Source organism: Equus caballus, chromosome 17, assembly GCF_041296265.1.
Source record: "Equus caballus isolate H_3958 breed thoroughbred chromosome 17, TB-T2T, whole genome shotgun sequence".
NCBI classification, from domain to species: domain Eukaryota; kingdom Metazoa; phylum Chordata; class Mammalia; order Perissodactyla; family Equidae; genus Equus; species Equus caballus.
In genome coordinates this window covers 38,129,588-38,148,726 of record NC_091700.1, presented here as the reverse complement: position 1 = coordinate 38,148,726, position 19,139 = coordinate 38,129,588, and the positions used below count along the sequence as shown (strand labels likewise).

Sequence of the window (19,139 nt, the reverse complement as noted above, 5' to 3'; positions counted from 1 at the left end):
TACCCAAGCCAGTTTTGAGGTGAAAAGTCTTGATTTTGGATAATATAACCAGATAACGTTTTCTGAAAGGACTGTAGAGAAAAAGAAAAAGAAAAAGAATCATTGTAAACGCATGGTCTTCACGCAGGTCAGAAAATCTTTTAATCATCATTTGGTCATCCTTGACCTTCCTACTTGTTTCTTTCCTACCAAATAACAACCAGGGACTAGGCCCTGACACTGTATGTTCATTGTTCTTGTGTATTCTCTTTCTATCTATATCTCTGTGTTAGCTCTTACTTGGATGCACCTCCCCATCCCGACACACTCAGATCCCTCTCACGTTTCCCAAATTGATTCCAGAGTGCATGAAGGAGAAACAAAATGGTGAAGAAGGAAGGAGGTTTAATCATGAATGCTATGTCTCCCTTGTTCCCTTCATTCTCTTTCCAGTGGATACACACAGGGACACACAGACACGCACACACGCACATACAGAACCCGGAAACTGTGTCAGAGGTTCCAGTGCTGGACCCTGAAACGGATGCTTTTGTTTCTGTCGTGTTTCCTCGTGACTTTACTTTTTGTGTGCTGCAATTCTGTTGGGAAAAAGAACCTGATTATCTTCCAAAATGTCTGACTCTATTTTTTGTACCTGTTTTTTACTCTATGGCAGGGTTATGGATTCTTCCCGAATGTCGTCTGGCAACAGTGACAAGATGGGGTGAGTTGACATGAGTGATCTGAGTGGTGAAAGGTACGGGGGGCATCGATGGCAACAACAGGTTTCCGTAAGAGACTATAAGCTTCTGTAGGTAACTTTCTTTCCTGTTGGGCCTAGGTGGCAAAAGGAAGGAGGAGTCATAAGAGGGAGACTTCTTACTCACGGTTTGTTTGTGAGCCTTAGAAAGTAGTAGCCAAAGCTTTGAGGAAACTCTCAGAATGCCTGTGTGTAAGACTCTGCTAGAGTGGGCCAGGAGAGGAGAGAATCCTATTTGGAGCAAGGAGACGGTAGCAGTGGAGAGGGAGCAGTGGAGCTCTCAGCAGAAGAGAATGGAGCTCAACAGACCTCGGCTCCTTTCCTCAGCCTCCAGAGCTCTGCCACCATCTGAAGCTGGTGTCCCGAATGCCAAGCCACCGTCATAGTGGAGGGAGCCCGTGCCTCAGACCTGCAGTCATCTGAACCCTGTATGAGGAACAGAAAAGACATACATGATACATGAAGGGTCAGGATGTGGTGGAGGGTGTTGAGGATCAGGAAATTAGGAGGAGCTGGGGAAATGTGTGCCTACAACCTGGAGTTGAATTTTGAGCTAAATTCAACCTCGATGCAATTACACGTGAGAGTAAGGTTCAGTAGTGAAGAATTGTATTTCAATATCTTCATTCATTAGGCTTTTTGACCGGCCGAAGATCTCCGTTACAACTATAGAAAGCCCTATTTCTAGGGAAGATTAAAATACTAGTTTCCAAATAACTAACACCCACATAATTCTTTAGGGTTCAACCAGTTTACCACTTGAAGACTACTTGTAACTAATTGCAAACAAGAGTGTAACTCTATGAAGTCACTTGGAGTCTGATCATATATGCTTTTAATTCTTTAGAAATGACCCCGATGAACTGACAGAAATAATCTGTGATGGAACCACCAACAAAAGGTGACGTATATACTCAGAGAGAGAGAGAGAGAGAGAGAGAGAGAGAGAGAGAGAGAGAGAGAGAGAGAGTGAGTGAAATGCAGACGCGGCATGATCCATGGGAATGCGGAATATTCTGGACAATGATTCTAAGATCTTTTCTAAAATTTCGGATCCACTGAGCTAAGTCATGTTTATCATATTCTTAGATTCACAGAATCCTTGTTCAAATAAGTTGGTCACATCACTGTCCCATGTAGGAAATCTCAAATGACATGTTGTTGCATTTCTTGGTGTTTACGTTAACATGGAACAACTCTCCAGGCTCCGTGACGATTTGTTATGAGGACCAAATAAGTGTTAAACACTTAGGATGATGTCTGGCACGTAATAAATACCATTTAAGTGCTTATTACATGGAACAAAAGTTTTCCGTGTACTTAGTCATGTCATCTGAAAACAGCGATAACTTTCATTTTTCCTGTCCAGTCCTTATACCTCTCACTTCTTTTTCTGACATCATTGAGCAGTGTTGGAAGGCATATGGCTCTTGGGAGGAAATAAAAGGAGGTCAGGACTGGAGAACAGGATTGAGGGAGAGAGAGGTGCGCCACAAGGATGAGGGCTGGCAGGGTCAGGTTTTGAAGGGCATTGTAGGCTCTGCTGAATGGTTTTGGCTCAATCCTAGTAGCACTGGCAAGGCAATGAGGGGTCATGCTTGAGGCTCTGCAACCAATACAAACTCCAATCGTGAACCGTAGACGTACCAACTGTAGCTTTCTAGAGAGGTAGGCTTTTCTAGAGATGCACTCCTAGACTGTGCATTCCCAGGTATGTGGACATCTTTTGGGGTGATGTCTGGGATGTGGAGAGGGTATGTTGTCTCTGCCGCTATATGGGCTTTTAAGGGCTGGAGAGTCTGTGCAGCTCGATATTCCCTCTCCCACGTGAATGCTGAGAAGAGTGAGAGCTGACCACAAAACAGGGAGCCGACTCCAGACAGAGTGTGGAGAGACCCAGTGAAGATAGCCCTTTGAGTCTTTAGTCAGGAGGTTGACAGAGCAAATCAAGACATAGACTCAGTAAGGGGCATTGTTCTAAATGCACTTTCAAGTTTCCTTGGTGGAATAGGTTGGATGTAGGATGAGTTGAGACAGACAATTTTTGGTTTTTCAACGTCAGCTTTTTTGTACTATCTCCTTTTTTCCCCAATCTCATTTTCACCAGAACAAGCACCAGGAGAGCTATTTTTGAAACACTTTTTCCATTGTAAGAATTCGAAACTTATGCAGATTTCTAAATTGTGGTAAATGCATGTAACCTAAAATTGATCATCTTCAGCATTTTTAAGTGTGCCATTCTGTAGCGTTAGGTACCTTCATATTGTTGTGCAGCCAACCTGCAGAACTCTTCTCGTCTTGCAAAACTGAAACTCTGTACACATTAAACTACTCTCCCCGTTGCCCCTTTCCCAAGCTCTTGGCAACCACCATTCTACCTTCTGTCTCTGTGAGTTTGACTACTCTAGGTATGTCATGTCAGTGGAATCACGCAAAATTTGTCTTCTTGTGACTAGTTATTTCATTTAGCACAATGCCCTCAAAGTCAATCCATGTTGCAGCATGTGTCAGAATTTCATTTCTTTTTAAGACTGAACAATATTCCAACACATACAGAAATTTCTCGCAAATGGTTCCAAAAGCTCCAGTATACCCTTTACTTACATTTCCAATTGTTAACATTTTGTCACATTTCCTTTGTTATTCCCATCATATGGATATGTAGGTATATAGACATAAATCTATCTATCTATCGATCTATCGATCTATAGATATATATAGAAAGAGAGAGAGAGAAAGAAAATACGTTTAGATATAGATATACACATAGAAAGAGCTCTCTCTCTCAATATACCTGTATCTAGACCTGATTTTTATGTGAGTTGAGGCAGAAGATGTTTGATAGACACACACGTGACACACACCTTCCTACACACTTAGGCTCTATTCCTGAATCATTAGAGAGAAAATGCAGACCACATACCCTTTACTCCTGAATATTTCAGTTTTATTTTTCTACCTTCAGGGACACCTAACCACAGCACAGTGATCAAAATCAGAAAATTTTCACTTCCGTAACCATAATACGATTACCAGAATTGGAAAATGAAAGCCATAATGGAATATTATCTGATTTATGGTTTACATTGCGACTCACTCTTGGTGTCATACATTCTATGGGTTTGGATAAAAGTAGAATGACATGAATCTGTCATTAGAGTTTCATAACGATGGAGTATTTTCACTGCCCTAAAAATCCTTTGTGCTCCGCCTATTCATCCTTCTCCCCGCCAACTCCTGGCAACCACGGATCTCTTCCTGTCGCCCCAATTTTGCCACTTCCAGAATGTCATATAGTTGGCCTCATACAGTATGCAACCTTTTCAGATTGGCTTCTTTCACAAAGTAACATGCATGTAAGGTTTCTTTTCACAGCTTGATAGCTCGTTGCTTTTTAGCGCTGAATAATATGCCGTTGACTAGATGTACCACGGTTTGTTCAGCCGTTCATCTGGTGCAGGACATCTTGGTTGCTTCCGCTTTTTGGCGATTACGAGTAAAGCTGCTATCAGCATTTGTGCGCAGGTTTTCATCTGCGTGTAAGTTTTGAACTCGTTGGGGTAAATACCAAGGAGCGTATGTTAAGCTGGATCGTACGTTAAGGGTTATGCTTAGTTTTGTAAGAAACCCCTAAACTGCCTTCCAGAGTGGCTGTTCCGTTTTGCCTTGCCACCAATACTGAATGAGTGTCTCCATTGCTCCACATGCTTGTCAGCAATTGCTGTTGTTAGTGTTCCATATTTTGACTATTCTAACAGGTGTGTAGTGGTATCTCATTGTTGTTCAATTTGCATTTCCCTGGAGCCATATGATGTGGAGCATCGTCTCGTACTCTTAGTTGCCATTTTTATGTCTTCTTTGGCCAGATGTCTGTTAAGTTGTTTGCCCCATTTTTTAATCTGGTTGTGCGTGTTCTTGTTGTTTAGTTTTAAGATTTCTTTGCGTATTTGTATATTTGTTATTCCTTTATCAACTGTGCCTTTTGCAAATGTTTTCTCCCAGTCTGTGGCTTGTGTTTTTATCCTCTTGACATTGTGTCTTGTGGAGCAGCAGTTTAAAATGTTAATGAAGTCCAGCTTATCAGTTATTCCTTTCATGATCTTGATTTTGCTGTCACATCTAGAAAGTCATGTTTCTAAAGAGGTCATCTCGGTTTTCTTCCGTGTTATTGTCTTCTAGGAATTCTAGAGTTTTGCTTTTTACATGTGGGTCTATAATGCATTTTGATTTCCGTTTTGTAAAGGTGTAAAGGTCCATGTGCACGTTCATTGTCTCGCACGTGGATGTCCAGTTCTTCCAGCACCATTCGTTGATAAGACTGTCTTTGCTCCATTGTATGGTCTGTGCTCCTTTGTCAAAGAACGGTGGAGTATGTTAACGGGCATCTATTTCTAGGCTCTCTGTTCTGCTCCTTTGGTCCATTTGTCTGTTCTTTCGCCAGTACCGCACTGTCTTGATTGCTGTAGCTTTATAGTGAATTTTGACATTGGCTCATGTCAGTCCTTCAACTTTTTTCTTCTTTGATATTATGTTGACTTTTAAAAAGCTATTGCAGTTGCGATACGGTCAGAGAAAATCTATATGATATTGCTCCCGCGCACGTTATTAATGCTTTGTTTATGTCCAAATATGTTGTCTGTTTTCATAAATGTCACTTGTGTGCTCTCAAACAAGATGTGTTCTGTTTGCTCTAGAGAGAGATCGTGTCAGTCTGTTCTTATTTTCTTTGCTCTTTTTGGAGGCTTTTAGAATTTTCTCTTCATTTCCATGGATCCTTGACAGATAATTTTTTACTTCCTTCTTTAACTTTGTGAAATTTATCTTCATTAGTTTTTGAATATTTCCTCTTCTCTGTTTTCTTTTTTTTCCGTCTTAGATGTCTTGGATTTCGTTTATTTCAGATGTTAGATGTCTTATTTTACCCACCATATCACACTGCTGTTCTTTTAAATATTCTCTCACTTTATTGTTTTATTGTGTTTTCTGGGAGAGTTTCTCAATGTCATTTTCCATGTCTAAATAATTTGCTGTTCTCATGTATCCACACTGCTATTTATCCCACGACTTAAGTCTTTAACAATCGTACTTTTACACCTATTTCCTCATGAGGTTTTCCTTATGGTTTCTCATTGTCGCTTCGTGCTACTAACATCTTCCCTTGTATCTTTAAGTGTATTTGTCATGCTTATGTTCCAGTATGTTCCAGTAGTTCTACTTCAAATGGTATATGTTGCTCACTTTGTTGTATTTCTTTTTCAGTCGTTGTACTCCTCAGGTATGTAATTGTTTTGACTTGTGAGCTTTCATTCCTTGTGGCTGTTGGCTACTCTGTCTGGCATCTTGTATTAGAGAAGGGCTAACGTTTTGCTTGGGACCATCTCAGTCTGTGGCTGTTATCTCAGAATAATTATTAATAGTGTGTCCTTTTCACTCTCAGAAGTGTCCTCTCTTGGGTGCTGTATTATATAGTCACCTTTGTTGAGACCTAGGACCTAAGGTGTGTTTTTCTAAGTAAGTTTAGTATGAGGGGAGGTGATGGCCCCAGGCGCAGACAGTCTCAGAAACCGTGAAACACTGTGACCACTCAACTCCTGTGGTCAGGATCTGTCACCTTTGAGCTCTTGGGGAAAGCGGCATTTGAGGAGGCATTTGAGGTTGTCACCTGGGGCTTGGGAGACGGAGGAGGTGGAGGAGTGAAGGATCAAGGATTGTTCAGCCCTTCCCTGCTTTCATCAGCTAACCTAATGCTACTCTACTTTTATCCTAGCTACATCTGGGTGGTTGCTACTTGTTTCTGCTGAGAAAGGAAAGTGATCGCTTCCAAGCAACTCAGGGGAGAGGCAAGAACGGTCCTTAAAATTTTCCCTCACACTGAGCCCCTCAAGGCTGCCACCCACTGCCCCTAATCCCAGGCTACCCACCAATTAAGAGACAGCCTTCAGGCCTCTGTCATTTCCCAGGGTTGTCACTCTTGTTATTTCTGGGGGTGCATAGTTCCTTAGGACTTCTGAAGTTTTGGGAGGAGGATGCAACATGCCGTACCATTTGGCGTCTTGATAGGAACCCATGATTTCTCTGGAAATTATCAGGGTGTGTTACTTTGATGAGAACCTTTAAGTGTATTTGAACTTTAAGATATATATACTAATGTATATTGTTGCCAGATACAGAATTAATGAAATTTGAAAGAATTTGGTGAAGAGTGCAGGCTGTCCAAAAATCAATAATATTTGTGCAGTGCTGAATATTAGCATGATACTGTGAAGGTGACAGACTCAAAGTGCATTTTGCAAGTGTCTTATTTTGTAGATGAAGAAAAAGATAAATAGAGAAAAGATTACCCAAGCCAGTTTTGAGGTGAAAAGTCTTGATTTTGGATAATATAACCAGATAACGTTTTCTGAAAGGACTGTAGAGAAAAAGAAAAAGAAAAAGAATCATTGTAAACGCATGGTCTTCACGCAGGTCAGAAAATCTTTTAATCATCATTTGGTCATCCTTGACCTTCCTACTTGTTTCTTTCCTACCAAATAACAACCAGGGACTAGGCCCTGACACTGTATGTTCATTGTTCTTGTGTATTCTCTTTCTATCTATATCTCTGTGTTAGCTCTTACTTGGATGCACCTCCCCATCCCGACACACTCAGATCCCTCTCACGTTTCCCAAATTGATTCCAGAGTGCATGAAGGAGAAACAAAATGGTGAAGAAGGAAGGAGGTTTAATCATGAATGCTATGTCTCCCTTGTTCCCTTCATTCTCTTTCCAGTGGATACACACAGGGACACACAGACACGCACACACGCACATACAGAACCCGGAAACTGTGTCAGAGGTTCCAGTGCTGGACCCTGAAACGGATGCTTTTGTTTCTGTCGTGTTTCCTCGTGACTTTACTTTTTGTGTGCTGCAATTCTGTTGGGAAAAAGAACCTGATTATCTTCCAAAATGTCTGACTCTATTTTTTGTACCTGTTTTTTACTCTATGGCAGGGTTATGGATTCTTCCCGAATGTCGTCTGGCAACAGTGACAAGATGGGGTGAGTTGACATGAGTGATCTGAGTGGTGAAAGGTACGGGGGGCATCGATGGCAACAACAGGTTTCCGTAAGAGACTATAAGCTTCTGTAGGTAACTTTCTTTCCTGTTGGGCCTAGGTGGCAAAAGGAAGGAGGAGTCATAAGAGGGAGACTTCTTACTCACGGTTTGTTTGTGAGCCTTAGAAAGTAGTAGCCAAAGCTTTGAGGAAACTCTCAGAATGCCTGTGTGTAAGACTCTGCTAGAGTGGGCCAGGAGAGGAGAGAATCCTATTTGGAGCAAGGAGACGGTAGCAGTGGAGAGGGAGCAGTGGAGCTCTCAGCAGAAGAGAATGGAGCTCAACAGACCTCGGCTCCTTTCCTCAGCCTCCAGAGCTCTGCCACCATCTGAAGCTGGTGTCCCGAATGCCAAGCCACCGTCATAGTGGAGGGAGCCCGTGCCTCAGACCTGCAGTCATCTGAACCCTGTATGAGGAACAGAAAAGACATACATGATACATGAAGGGTCAGGATGTGGTGGAGGGTGTTGAGGATCAGGAAATTAGGAGGAGCTGGGGAAATGTGTACCTACAACCTGGAGTTGAATTTTGAGCTAAATTCAACCTCGATGCAATTACACGTGAGAGTAAGGTTCAGTAGTGAAGAATTGTATTTCAATATCTTCATTCATTAGGCTTTTTGACCGGCCGAAGATCTCCGTTACAACTATAGAAAGCCCTATTTCTAGGGAAGATTAAAATACTAGTTTCCAAATAACTAACACCCACATAATTCTTTAGGGTTCAACCAGTTTACCACTTGAAGACTACTTGTAACTAATTGCAAACAAGAGTGTAACTCTATGAAGTCACTTGGAGTCTGATCATATATGCTTTTAATTCTTTAGAAATGACCCCGATGAACTGACAGAAATAATCTGTGATGGAACCACCAACAAAAGGTGACGTATATACTCAGAGAGAGAGAGAGAGAGAGAGAGAGAGAGAGAGAGAGAGAGAGAGAGAGAGAGTGAGTGAAATGCAGACGCGGCATGATCCATGGGAATGCGGAATATTCTGGACAATGATTCTAAGATCTTTTCTAAAATTTCGGATCCACTGAGCTAAGTCATGTTTATCATATTCTTAGATTCACAGAATCCTTGTTCAAATAAGTTGGTCACATCACTGTCCCATGTAGGAAATCTCAAATGACATGTTGTTGCATTTCTTGGTGTTTACGTTAACATGGAACAACTCTCCAGGCTCCGTGACGATTTGTTATGAGGACCAAATAAGTGTTAAACACTTAGGATGATGTCTGGCACGTAATAAATACCATTTAAGTGCTTATTACATGGAACAAAAGTTTTCCGTGTACTTAGTCATGTCATCTGAAAACAGCGATAACTTTCATTTTTCCTGTCCAGTCCTTATACCTCTCACTTCTTTTTCTGACGTCATTGAGCAGTGTTGGAAGGCATATGGCTCTTGGGAGGAAATAAAAGGAGGTCAGGACTGGAGAACAGGATTGAGGGAGAGAGAGGTGCGCCACAAGGATGAGGGCTGGCAGGGTCAGGTTTTGAAGGGCATTGTAGGCTCTGCTGAATGGTTTTGGCTCAATCCTAGTAGCACTGGCAAGGCAATGAGGGGTCATGCTTGAGGCTCTGCAACCAATACAAACTCCAATCGTGAACCGTAGACGTACCAACTGTAGCTTTCTAGAGAGGTAGGCTTTTCTAGAGATGCACTCCTAGACTGTGCATTCCCAGGTATGTGGACATCTTTTGGGGTGATGTCTGGGATGTGGAGAGGGTATGTTGTCTCTGCCGCTATATGGGCTTTTAAGGGCTGGAGAGTCTGTGCAGCTCGATATTCCCTCTCCCACGTGAATGCTGAGAAGAGTGAGAGCTGACCACAAAACAGGGAGCCGACTCCAGACAGAGTGTGGAGAGACCCAGTGAAGATAGCCCTTTGAGTCTTTAGTCAGGAGGTTGACAGAGCAAATCAAGACATAGACTCAGTAAGGGGCATTGTTCTAAATGCACTTTCAAGTTTCCTTGGTGGAATAGGTTGGATGTAGGATGAGTTGAGACAGACAATTTTTGGTTTTTCAACGTCAGCTTTTTTGTACTATCTCCTTTTTTCCCCAATCTCATTTTCACCAGAACAAGCACCAGGAGAGCTATTTTTGAAACACTTTTTCCATTGTAAGAATTCGAAACTTATGCAGATTTCTAAATTGTGGTAAATGCATGTAACCTAAAATTGATCATCTTCAGCATTTTTAAGTGTGCCATTCTGTAGCGTTAGGTACCTTCATATTGTTGTGCAGCCAACCTGCAGAACTCTTCTCGTCTTGCAAAACTGAAACTCTGTACACATTAAACTACTCTCCCCGTTGCCCCTTTCCCAAGCTCTTGGCAACCACCATTCTACCTTCTGTCTCTGTGAGTTTGACTACTCTAGGTATGTCATGTCAGTGGAATCACGCAAAATTTGTCTTCTTGTGACTAGTTATTTCATTTAGCACAATGCCCTCAAAGTCAATCCATGTTGCAGCATGTGTCAGAATTTCATTTCTTTTTAAGACTGAACAATATTCCAACACATACAGAAATTTCTCGCAAATGGTTCCAAAAGCTCCAGTATACCCTTTACTTACATTTCCAATTGTTAACATTTTGTCACATTTCCTTTGTTATTCCCATCATATGGATATGTAGGTATATAGACATAAATCTATCTATCTATCGATCTATCGATCTATAGATATATATAGAAAGAGAGAGAGAGAAAGAAAATACGTTTAGATATAGATATACACATAGAAAGAGCTCTCTCTCTCAATATACCTGTATCTAGACCTGATTTTTATGTGAGTTGAGGCAGAAGATGTTTGATAGACACACACGTGACACACACCTTCCTACACACTTAGGCTCTATTCCTGAATCATTAGAGAGAAAATGCAGACCACATACCCTTTACTCCTGAATATTTCAGTTTTATTTTTCTACCTTCAGGGACACCTAACCACAGCACAGTGATCAAAATCAGAAAATTTTCACTTCCGTAACCATAATACGATTACCAGAATTGGAAAATGAAAGCCATAATGGAATATTATCTGATTTATGGTTTACATTGCGACTCACTCTTGGTGTCATACATTCTATGGGTTTGGATAAAAGTAGAATGACATGAATCTGTCATTAGAGTTTCATAACGATGGAGTATTTTCACTGCCCTAAAAATCCTTTGTGCTCCGCCTATTCATCCTTCTCCCCGCCAACTCCTGGCAACCACGGATCTCTTCCTGTCGCCCCAATTTTGCCACTTCCAGAATGTCATATAGTTGGCCTCATACAGTATGCAACCTTTTCAGATTGGCTTCTTTCACAAAGTAACATGCATGTAAGGTTTCTTTTCACAGCTTGATAGCTCGTTGCTTTTTAGCGCTGAATAATATGCCGTTGACTAGATGTACCACGGTTTGTTCATCCGTTCATCTGGTGCAGGACATCTTGGTTGCTTCCGCTTTTTGGCGACTACGAGTAAAGCTGCTATCAGCATTTGTGCGCAGGTTTTCATCTGCGTGTAAGTTTTGAACTCGTTGGGGTAAATACCAAGGAGCGTATGTTAAGCTGGATCGTACGTTAAGGGTTATGCTTAGTTTTGTAAGAAACCCCTAAACTGCCTTCCAGAGTGGCTGTTCCGTTTTGCCTTGCCACCAATACTGAATGAGTGTCTCCATTGCTCCACATGCTTGTCAGCAATTGCTGTTGTTAGTGTTCCATATTTTGACTATTCTAACAGGTGTGTATTGATATCTCATTGTTGTTCAATTTGCATTTCCCTGGAGCCATATGATGTGGAGCATCGTCTCGTACTCTTAGTTGCCATTTTTATGTCTTCTTTGGCCAGATGTCTGTTAAGTTGTTTGCCCCATTTTTTAATCTGGTTGTGCGTGTTCTTGTTGTTTAGTTTTAAGATTTCTTTGCGTATTTGTATATTTGTTATTCCTTTATCAACTGTGCCTTTTGCAAATGTTTTCTCCCAGTCTGTGGCTTGTGTTTTTATCCTCTTGACATTGTGTCTTGTGGAGCAGCAGTTTAAAATGTTAATGAAGTCCAGCTTATCAGTTATTCCTTTCATGATCTTGATTTTGCTGTCACATCTAGAAAGTCATGTTTCTAAAGAGGTCATCTCGGTTTTCTTCCGTGTTATTGTCTTCTAGGAATTCTAGAGTTTTGCTTTTTACATGTGGGTCTATAATGCATTTTGATTTCCGTTTTGTAAAGGTGTAAAGGTCCATGTGCACGTTCATTGTCTCGCACGTGGATGTCCAGTTCTTCCAGCACCATTCGTTGATAAGACTGTCTTTGCTCCATTGTATGGTCTGTGCTCCTTTGTCAAAGAACGGTGGAGTATGTTAACGGGCATCTATTTCTAGGCTCTCTGTTCTGCTCCTTTGGTCCATTTGTCTGTTCTTTCGCCAGTACCACACTGTCTTGATTGCTGTAGCTTTATAGTGAATTTTGACATTGGCTCATGTCAGTCCTTCAACTTTTTTCTTCTTTGATATTATGTTGACTTTTAAAAAGCTATTGCAGTTGCGATACGGTCAGAGAAAATCTATATGATATTGCTCCCGCGCACGTTATTAATGCTTTGTTTATGTCCAAATATGTTGTCTGTTTTCATAAATGTCACTTGTGTGCTCTCAAACAAGATGTGTTCTGTTTGCTCTAGAGAGAGATCGTGTCAGTCTGTTCTTATTTTCTTTGCTCTTTTTGGAAGCTTTTAGAATTTTCTCTTCATTTCCATGGATCCTTGACAGATAATTTTTTACTTCCTTCTTTAACTTTGTGAAATTTATCTTCATTAGTTTTTGAATATTTCCTCTTCTCTGTTTTCTTTTTTTTCCGTCTTAGATGTCTTGGATTTCGTTTATTTCAGATGTTAGATGTCTTTTTTTACCCACCATATCACACTGCTGTTCTTTTAAATATTCTCTCACTTTATTGTTTTATTGTGTTTTCTGGGAGAGTTTCTCAATGTCATTTTCCATGTCTAAATAATTTGCTGTTCTCATGTATCCACACTGCTATTTATCCCACGACTTAAGTCTTTAACAATCGTACTTTTACACCTATTTCCTCATGAGGTTTTCCTTATGGTTTCTCATTGTCGCTTCGTGCTACTAACATCTTCCCTTGTATCTTTAAGTGTATTTGTCATGCTTATGTTCCAGTATGTTCCAGTAGTTCTACTTCAAATGGTATATGTTGCTCACTTTGTTGTATTTCTTTTTCAGTCGTTGTACTCCTCAGGTATGTAATTGTTTTGACTTGTGAGCTTTCATTCCTTGTGGCTGTTGGCTACTCTGTCTGGCATCTTGTATTAGAGAAGGGCTAACGTTTTGCTTGGGACCATCTCAGTCTGTGGCTGTTATCTCAGAATAATTATTAATAGTGTGTCCTTTTCACTCTCAGAAGTGTCCTCTCTTGGGTGCTGTATTATATAGTCACCTTTGTTGAGACCTAGGACCTAAGGTGTGTTTTTCTAAGTAAGTTTAGTATGAGGGGAGGTGATGGCCCCAGGCGCAGACAGTCTCAGAAACCGTGAAACACTGTGACCACTCAACTCCTGTGGTCAGGATCTGTCACCTTTGAGCTCTTGGGGAAAGCGGCATTTGAGGAGGCATTTGAGGTTGTCACCTGGGGCTTGGGAGACGGAGGAGGTGGAGGAGTGAAGGATCAAGGATTGTTCAGCCCTTCCCTGCTTTCATCAGCTAACCTAATGCTACTCTACTTTTATCCTAGCTACATCTGGGTGGTTGCTACTTGTTTCTGCTGAGAAAGGAAAGTGATCGCTTCCAAGCAACTCAGGGGAGAGGCAAGAACGGTCCTTAAAATTTTCCCTCACACTGAGCCCCTCAAGGCTGCCACCCACTGCCCCTAATCCCAGGCTACCCACCAATTAAGAGACAGCCTTCAGGCCTCTGTCATTTCCCAGGGTTGTCACTCTTGTTATTTCTGGGGGTGCATAGTTCCTTAGGACTTCTGAAGTTTTGGGAGGAGGATGCAACATGCCGTACCATTTGGCGTCTTGATAGGAACCCATGATTTCTCTGGAAATTATCAGGGTGTGTTACTTTGATGAGAACCTTTAAGTGTATTTGAACTTTAAGATATATATACTAATGTATATTGTTGCCAGATACAGAATTAATGAAATTTGAAAGAATTTGGTGAAGAGTGCAGGCTGTCCAAAAATCAATAATATTTGTGCAGTGCTGAATATTAGCATGATACTGTGAAGGTGACAGACTCAAAGTGCATTTTGCAAGTGTCTTATTTTGTAGATGAAGAAAAAGATAAATAGAGAAAAGATTACCCAAGCCAGTTTTGAGGTGAAAAGTCTTGATTTTGGATAATATAACCAGATAACGTTTTCTGAAAGGACTGTAGAGAAAAAGAAAAAGAAAAAGAATCATTGTAAACGCATGGTCTTCACGCAGGTCAGAAAATCTTTTAATCATCATTTGGTCATCCTTGACCTTCCTACTTGTTTCTTTCCTACCAAATAACAACCAGGGACTAGGCCCTGACACTGTATGTTCATTGTTCTTGTGTATTCTCTTTCTATCTATATCTCTGTGTTAGCTCTTACTTGGATGCACCTCCCCATCCCGACACACTCAGATCCCTCTCACGTTTCCCAAATTGATTCCAGAGTGCATGAAGGAGAAACAAAATGGTGAAGAAGGAAGGAGGTTTAATCATGAATGCTATGTCTCCCTTGTTCCCTTCATTCTCTTTCCAGTGGATACACACAGGGACACACAGACACGCACACACGCACATACAGAACCCGGAAACTGTGTCAGAGGTTCCAGTGCTGGACCCTGAAACGGATGCTTTTGTTTCTGTCGTGTTTCCTCGTGACTTTACTTTTTGTGTGCTGCAATTCTGTTGGGAAAAAGAACCTGATTATCTTCCAAAATGTCTGACTCTATTTTTTGTACCTGTTTTTTACTCTATGGCAGGGTTATGGATTCTTCCCGAATGTCGTCTGGCAACAGTGACAAGATGGGGTGAGTTGACATGAGTGATCTGAGTGGTGAAAGGTACGGGGGGCATCGATGGCAACAACAGGTTTCCGTAAGAGACTATAAGCTTCTGTAGGTAACTTTCTTTCCTGTTGGGCCTAGGTGGCAAAAGGAAGGAGGAGTCATAAGAGGGAGACTTCTTACTCACGGTTTGTTTGTGAGCCTTAGAAAGTAGTAGCCAAAGCTTTGAGGAAACTCTCAGAATGCCTGTGTGTAAGACTCTGCTAGAGTGGGCCAGGAGAGGAGAGAATCCTATTTGGAGCAAGGAGACGGTAGCAGTGGAGAGGGAGCAGTGGAGCTCTCAGCAGAAGAGAATGGAGCTCAACAGACCTCGGCTCCTTTCCTCAGCCTCCAGAGCTCTGCCACCATCTGAAGCTGGTGTCCCGAATGCCAAGCCACCGTCATAGTGGAGGGAGCCCGTGCCTCAGACCTGCAGTCATCTGAACCCTGTATGAGGAACAGAAAAGACATACATGATACATGAAGGGTCAGGATGTGGTGGAGGGTGTTGAGGATCAGGAAATTAGGAGGAGCTGGGGAAATGTGTACCTACAACCTGGAGTTGAATTTTGAGCTAAATTCAACCTCGATGCAATTACACGTGAGAGTAAGGTTCAGTAGTGAAGAATTGTATTTCAATATCTTCATTCATTAGGCTTTTTGACCGGCCGAAGATCTCCGTTACAACTATAGAAAGCCCTATTTCTAGGGAAGATTAAAATACTAGTTTCCAAATAACTAACACCCACATAATTCTTTAGGGTTCAACCAGTTTACCACTTGAAGACTACTTGTAACTAATTGCAAACAAGAGTGTAACTCTATGAAGTCACTTGGAGTCTGATCATATATGCTTTTAATTCTTTAGAAATGACCCCGATGAACTGACAGAAATAATCTGTGATGGAACCACCAACAAAAGGTGACGTATATACTCAGAGAGAGAGAGAGAGAGAGAGAGAGAGAGAGAGAGAGAGAGAGAGAGAGAGAGTGAGTGAAATGCAGACGCGGCATGATCCATGGGAATGCGGAATATTCTGGACAATGATTCTAAGATCTTTTCTAAAATTTCGGATCCACTGAGCTAAGTCATGTTTATCATATTCTTAGATTCACAGAATCCTTGTTCAAATAAGTTGGTCACATCACTGTCCCATGTAGGAAATCTCAAATGACATGTTGTTGCATTTCTTGGTGTTTACGTTAACATGGAACAACTCTCCAGGCTCCGTGACGATTTGTTATGAGGACCAAATAAGTGTTAAACACTTAGGATGATGTCTGGCACGTAATAAATACCATTTAAGTGCTTATTACATGGAACAAAAGTTTTCCGTGTACTTAGTCATGTCATCTGAAAACAGCGATAACTTTCATTTTTCCTGTCCAGTCCTTATACCTCTCACTTCTTTTTCTGACGTCATTGAGCAGTGTTGGAAGGCATATGGCTCTTGGGAGGAAATAAAAGGAGGTCAGGACTGGAGAACAGGATTGAGGGAGAGAGAGGTGCGCCACAAGGATGAGGGCTGGCAGGGTCAGGTTTTGAAGGGCATTGTAGGCTCTGCTGAATGGTTTTGGCTCAATCCTAGTAGCACTGGCAAGGCAATGAGGGGTCATGCTTGAGGCTCTGCAACCAATACAAACTCCAATCGTGAACCGTAGACGTACCAACTGTAGCTTTCTAGAGAGGTAGGCTTTTCTAGAGATGCACTCCTAGACTGTGCATTCCCAGGTATGTGGACATCTTTTGGGGTGATGTCTGGGATGTGGAGAGGGTATGTTGTCTCTGCCGCTATATGGGCTTTTAAGGGCTGGAGAGTCTGTGCAGCTCGATATTCCCTCTCCCACGTGAATGCTGAGAAGAGTGAGAGCTGACCACAAAACAGGGAGCCGACTCCAGACAGAGTGTGGAGAGACCCAGTGAAGATAGCCCTTTGAGTCTTTAGTCAGGAGGTTGACAGAGCAAATCAAGACATAGACTCAGTAAGGGGCATTGTTCTAAATGCACTTTCAAGTTTCCTTGGTGGAATAGGTTGGATGTAGGATGAGTTGAGACAGACAATTTTTGGTTTTTCAACGTCAGCTTTTTTGTACTATCTCCTTTTTTCCCCAATCTCATTTTCACCAGAACAAGCACCAGGAGAGCTATTTTTGAAACACTTTTTCCATTGTAAGAATTCGAAACTTATGCAGATTTCTAAATTGTGGTAAATGCATGTAACCTAAAATTGATCATCTTCAGCATTTTTAAGTGTGCCATTCTGTAGCGTTAGGTACCTTCATATTGTTGTGCAGCCAACCTGCAGAACTCTTCTCGTCTTGCAAAACTGAAACTCTGTACACATTAAACTACTCTCCCCGTTGCCCCTTTCCCAAGCTCTTGGCAACCACCATTCTACCTTCTGTCTCTGTGAGTTTGACTACTCTAGGTATGTCATGTCAGTGGAATCACGCAAAATTTGTCTTCTTGTGACTAGTTATTTCATTTAGCACAATGCCCTCAAAGTCAATCCATGTTGCAGCATGTGTCAGAATTTCATTTCTTTTTAAGACTGAACAATATTCCAACACATACAGAAATTTCTCGCAAATGGTTCCAAAAGCTCCAGTATACCCTTTACTTACATTTCCAATTGTTAACATTTTGTCACATTTCCTTTGTTATTCCCATCATATGGATATGTAGGTATATAGACATAAATCTATCTATCTATCGATCTATCGATCTATAGATATATATAGAAAGAGAGAGAGAGAAAGAAAATACGTTTAGATATAGATATACACATAGAAAGAGCTCTCTCTCTCAATATACCTGTATCTAGACCTGATTTTTATGTGAGTTGAGGCAGAAGATGTTTGATAGACACACACGTGACACACACCTTCCTACACACTTAGGCTCTATTCCTGAATCATTAGAGAGAAAATGCAGACCACATACCCTTTACTCCTGAATATTTCAGTTTTATTTTTCTACCTTCAGGGACACCTAACCACAGCACAGTGATCAAAATCAGAAAATTTTCACTTCCGTAACCATAATACGATTACCAGAATTGGAAAATGAAAGCCATAATGGAATATTATCTGATTTATGGTTTACATTGCGACTCACTCTTGGTGTCATACATTCTATGGGTTTGGATAAAAGTAGAATGACATGAATCTGTCATTAGAGTTTCATAACGATGGAGTATTTTCACTGCCCTAAAAATCCTTTGTGCTCCGCCTATTCATCCTTCTCCCCGCCAACTCCTGGCAACCACGGATCTCTTCCTGTCGCCCCAATTTTGCCACTTCCAGAATGTCATATAGTTGGCCTCATACAGTATGCAACCTTTTCAGATTGGCTTCTTTCACAAAGTAACATGCATGTAAGGTTTCTTTTCACAGCTTGATAGCTCGTTGCTTTTTAGCGCTGAATAATATGCCGTTGACTAGATGTACCACGGTTTGTTCATCCGTTCATCTGGTGCAGGACATCTTGGTTGCTTCCGCTTTTTGGCGACTACGAGTAAAGCTGCTATCAGCATTTGTGCGCAGGTTTTCATCTGCGTGTAAGTTTTGAACTCGTTGGGGTAAATACCAAGGAGCGTATGTTAAGCTGGATCGTACGTTAAGGGTTATGCTTAGTTTTGTAAGAAACCCCTAAACTGCCTTCCAGAGTGGCTGTTCCGTTTTGCCTTGCCACCAATACTGAATGAGTGTCTCCATTGCTCCACATGCTTGTCAGCAATTGCTGTTGTTAGTGTTCCATATTTTGACTATTCTAACAGGTGTGTATTGATATCTCATTGTTGTTCAATTTGCATTTCCCTGGAGCCATATGATGTGGAGCATCGTCTCGTACTCTTAGTTGCCATTTTTATGTCTTCTTTGGCCAGATGTCTGTTAAGTTGTTTGCCCCATTTTTTAATCTGGTTGTGCGTGTTCTTGTTGTTTAGTTTTAAGATTTCTTTGCGTATTTGTATATTTGTTATTCCTTTATCAACTGTGCCTTTTGCAAATGTTTTCTCCCAGTCTGTGGCTTGTGTTTTTATCCTCTTGACATTGTGTCTTGTGGAGCAGCAGTTTAAAATGTTAATGAAGTCCAGCTTATCAGTTATTCCTTTCATGATCTTGATTTTGCTGTCACATCTAGAAAGTCATGTTTCTAAAGAGGTCATCTCGGTTTTCTTCCGTGTTATTGTCTTCTAGGAATTCTAGAGTTTTGCTTTTTACATGTGGGTCTATAATGCATTTTGATTTCCGTTTTGTAAAGGTG

At 41.3% G+C, this 19,139-nt stretch overlaps 1 protein-coding gene across 2 annotated transcripts in view; it reads left to right on the top strand.

Annotated features, from left to right (window-relative positions):
• LOC138918366 (phosphatidylinositol 3,4,5-trisphosphate 3-phosphatase TPTE2-like) overlaps positions 1 to 19,139 on the top strand; it is a 257,717-nt gene that overhangs the window by 72,496 nt on the left and 166,082 nt on the right. Inside the window, exons 18-23 of one of the 2 annotated variants that reach the window (XM_070239617.1) lie at positions 656 to 703; positions 1,587 to 1,640; positions 7,733 to 7,780; positions 8,664 to 8,717; positions 14,810 to 14,857; positions 15,741 to 15,794. The exons of the other annotated variant lie outside the window; for it this stretch is intronic. Of the exons in view, the coding sequence (XP_070095718.1) occupies positions 656 to 703; positions 1,587 to 1,640; positions 7,733 to 7,780; positions 8,664 to 8,717; positions 14,810 to 14,857; positions 15,741 to 15,794 (306 nt within the window). The remainder of the gene's footprint in view (positions 1 to 655; positions 704 to 1,586; positions 1,641 to 7,732; positions 7,781 to 8,663; positions 8,718 to 14,809; positions 14,858 to 15,740; positions 15,795 to 19,139) is intronic. 2 annotated transcript variants of the gene reach the window in all.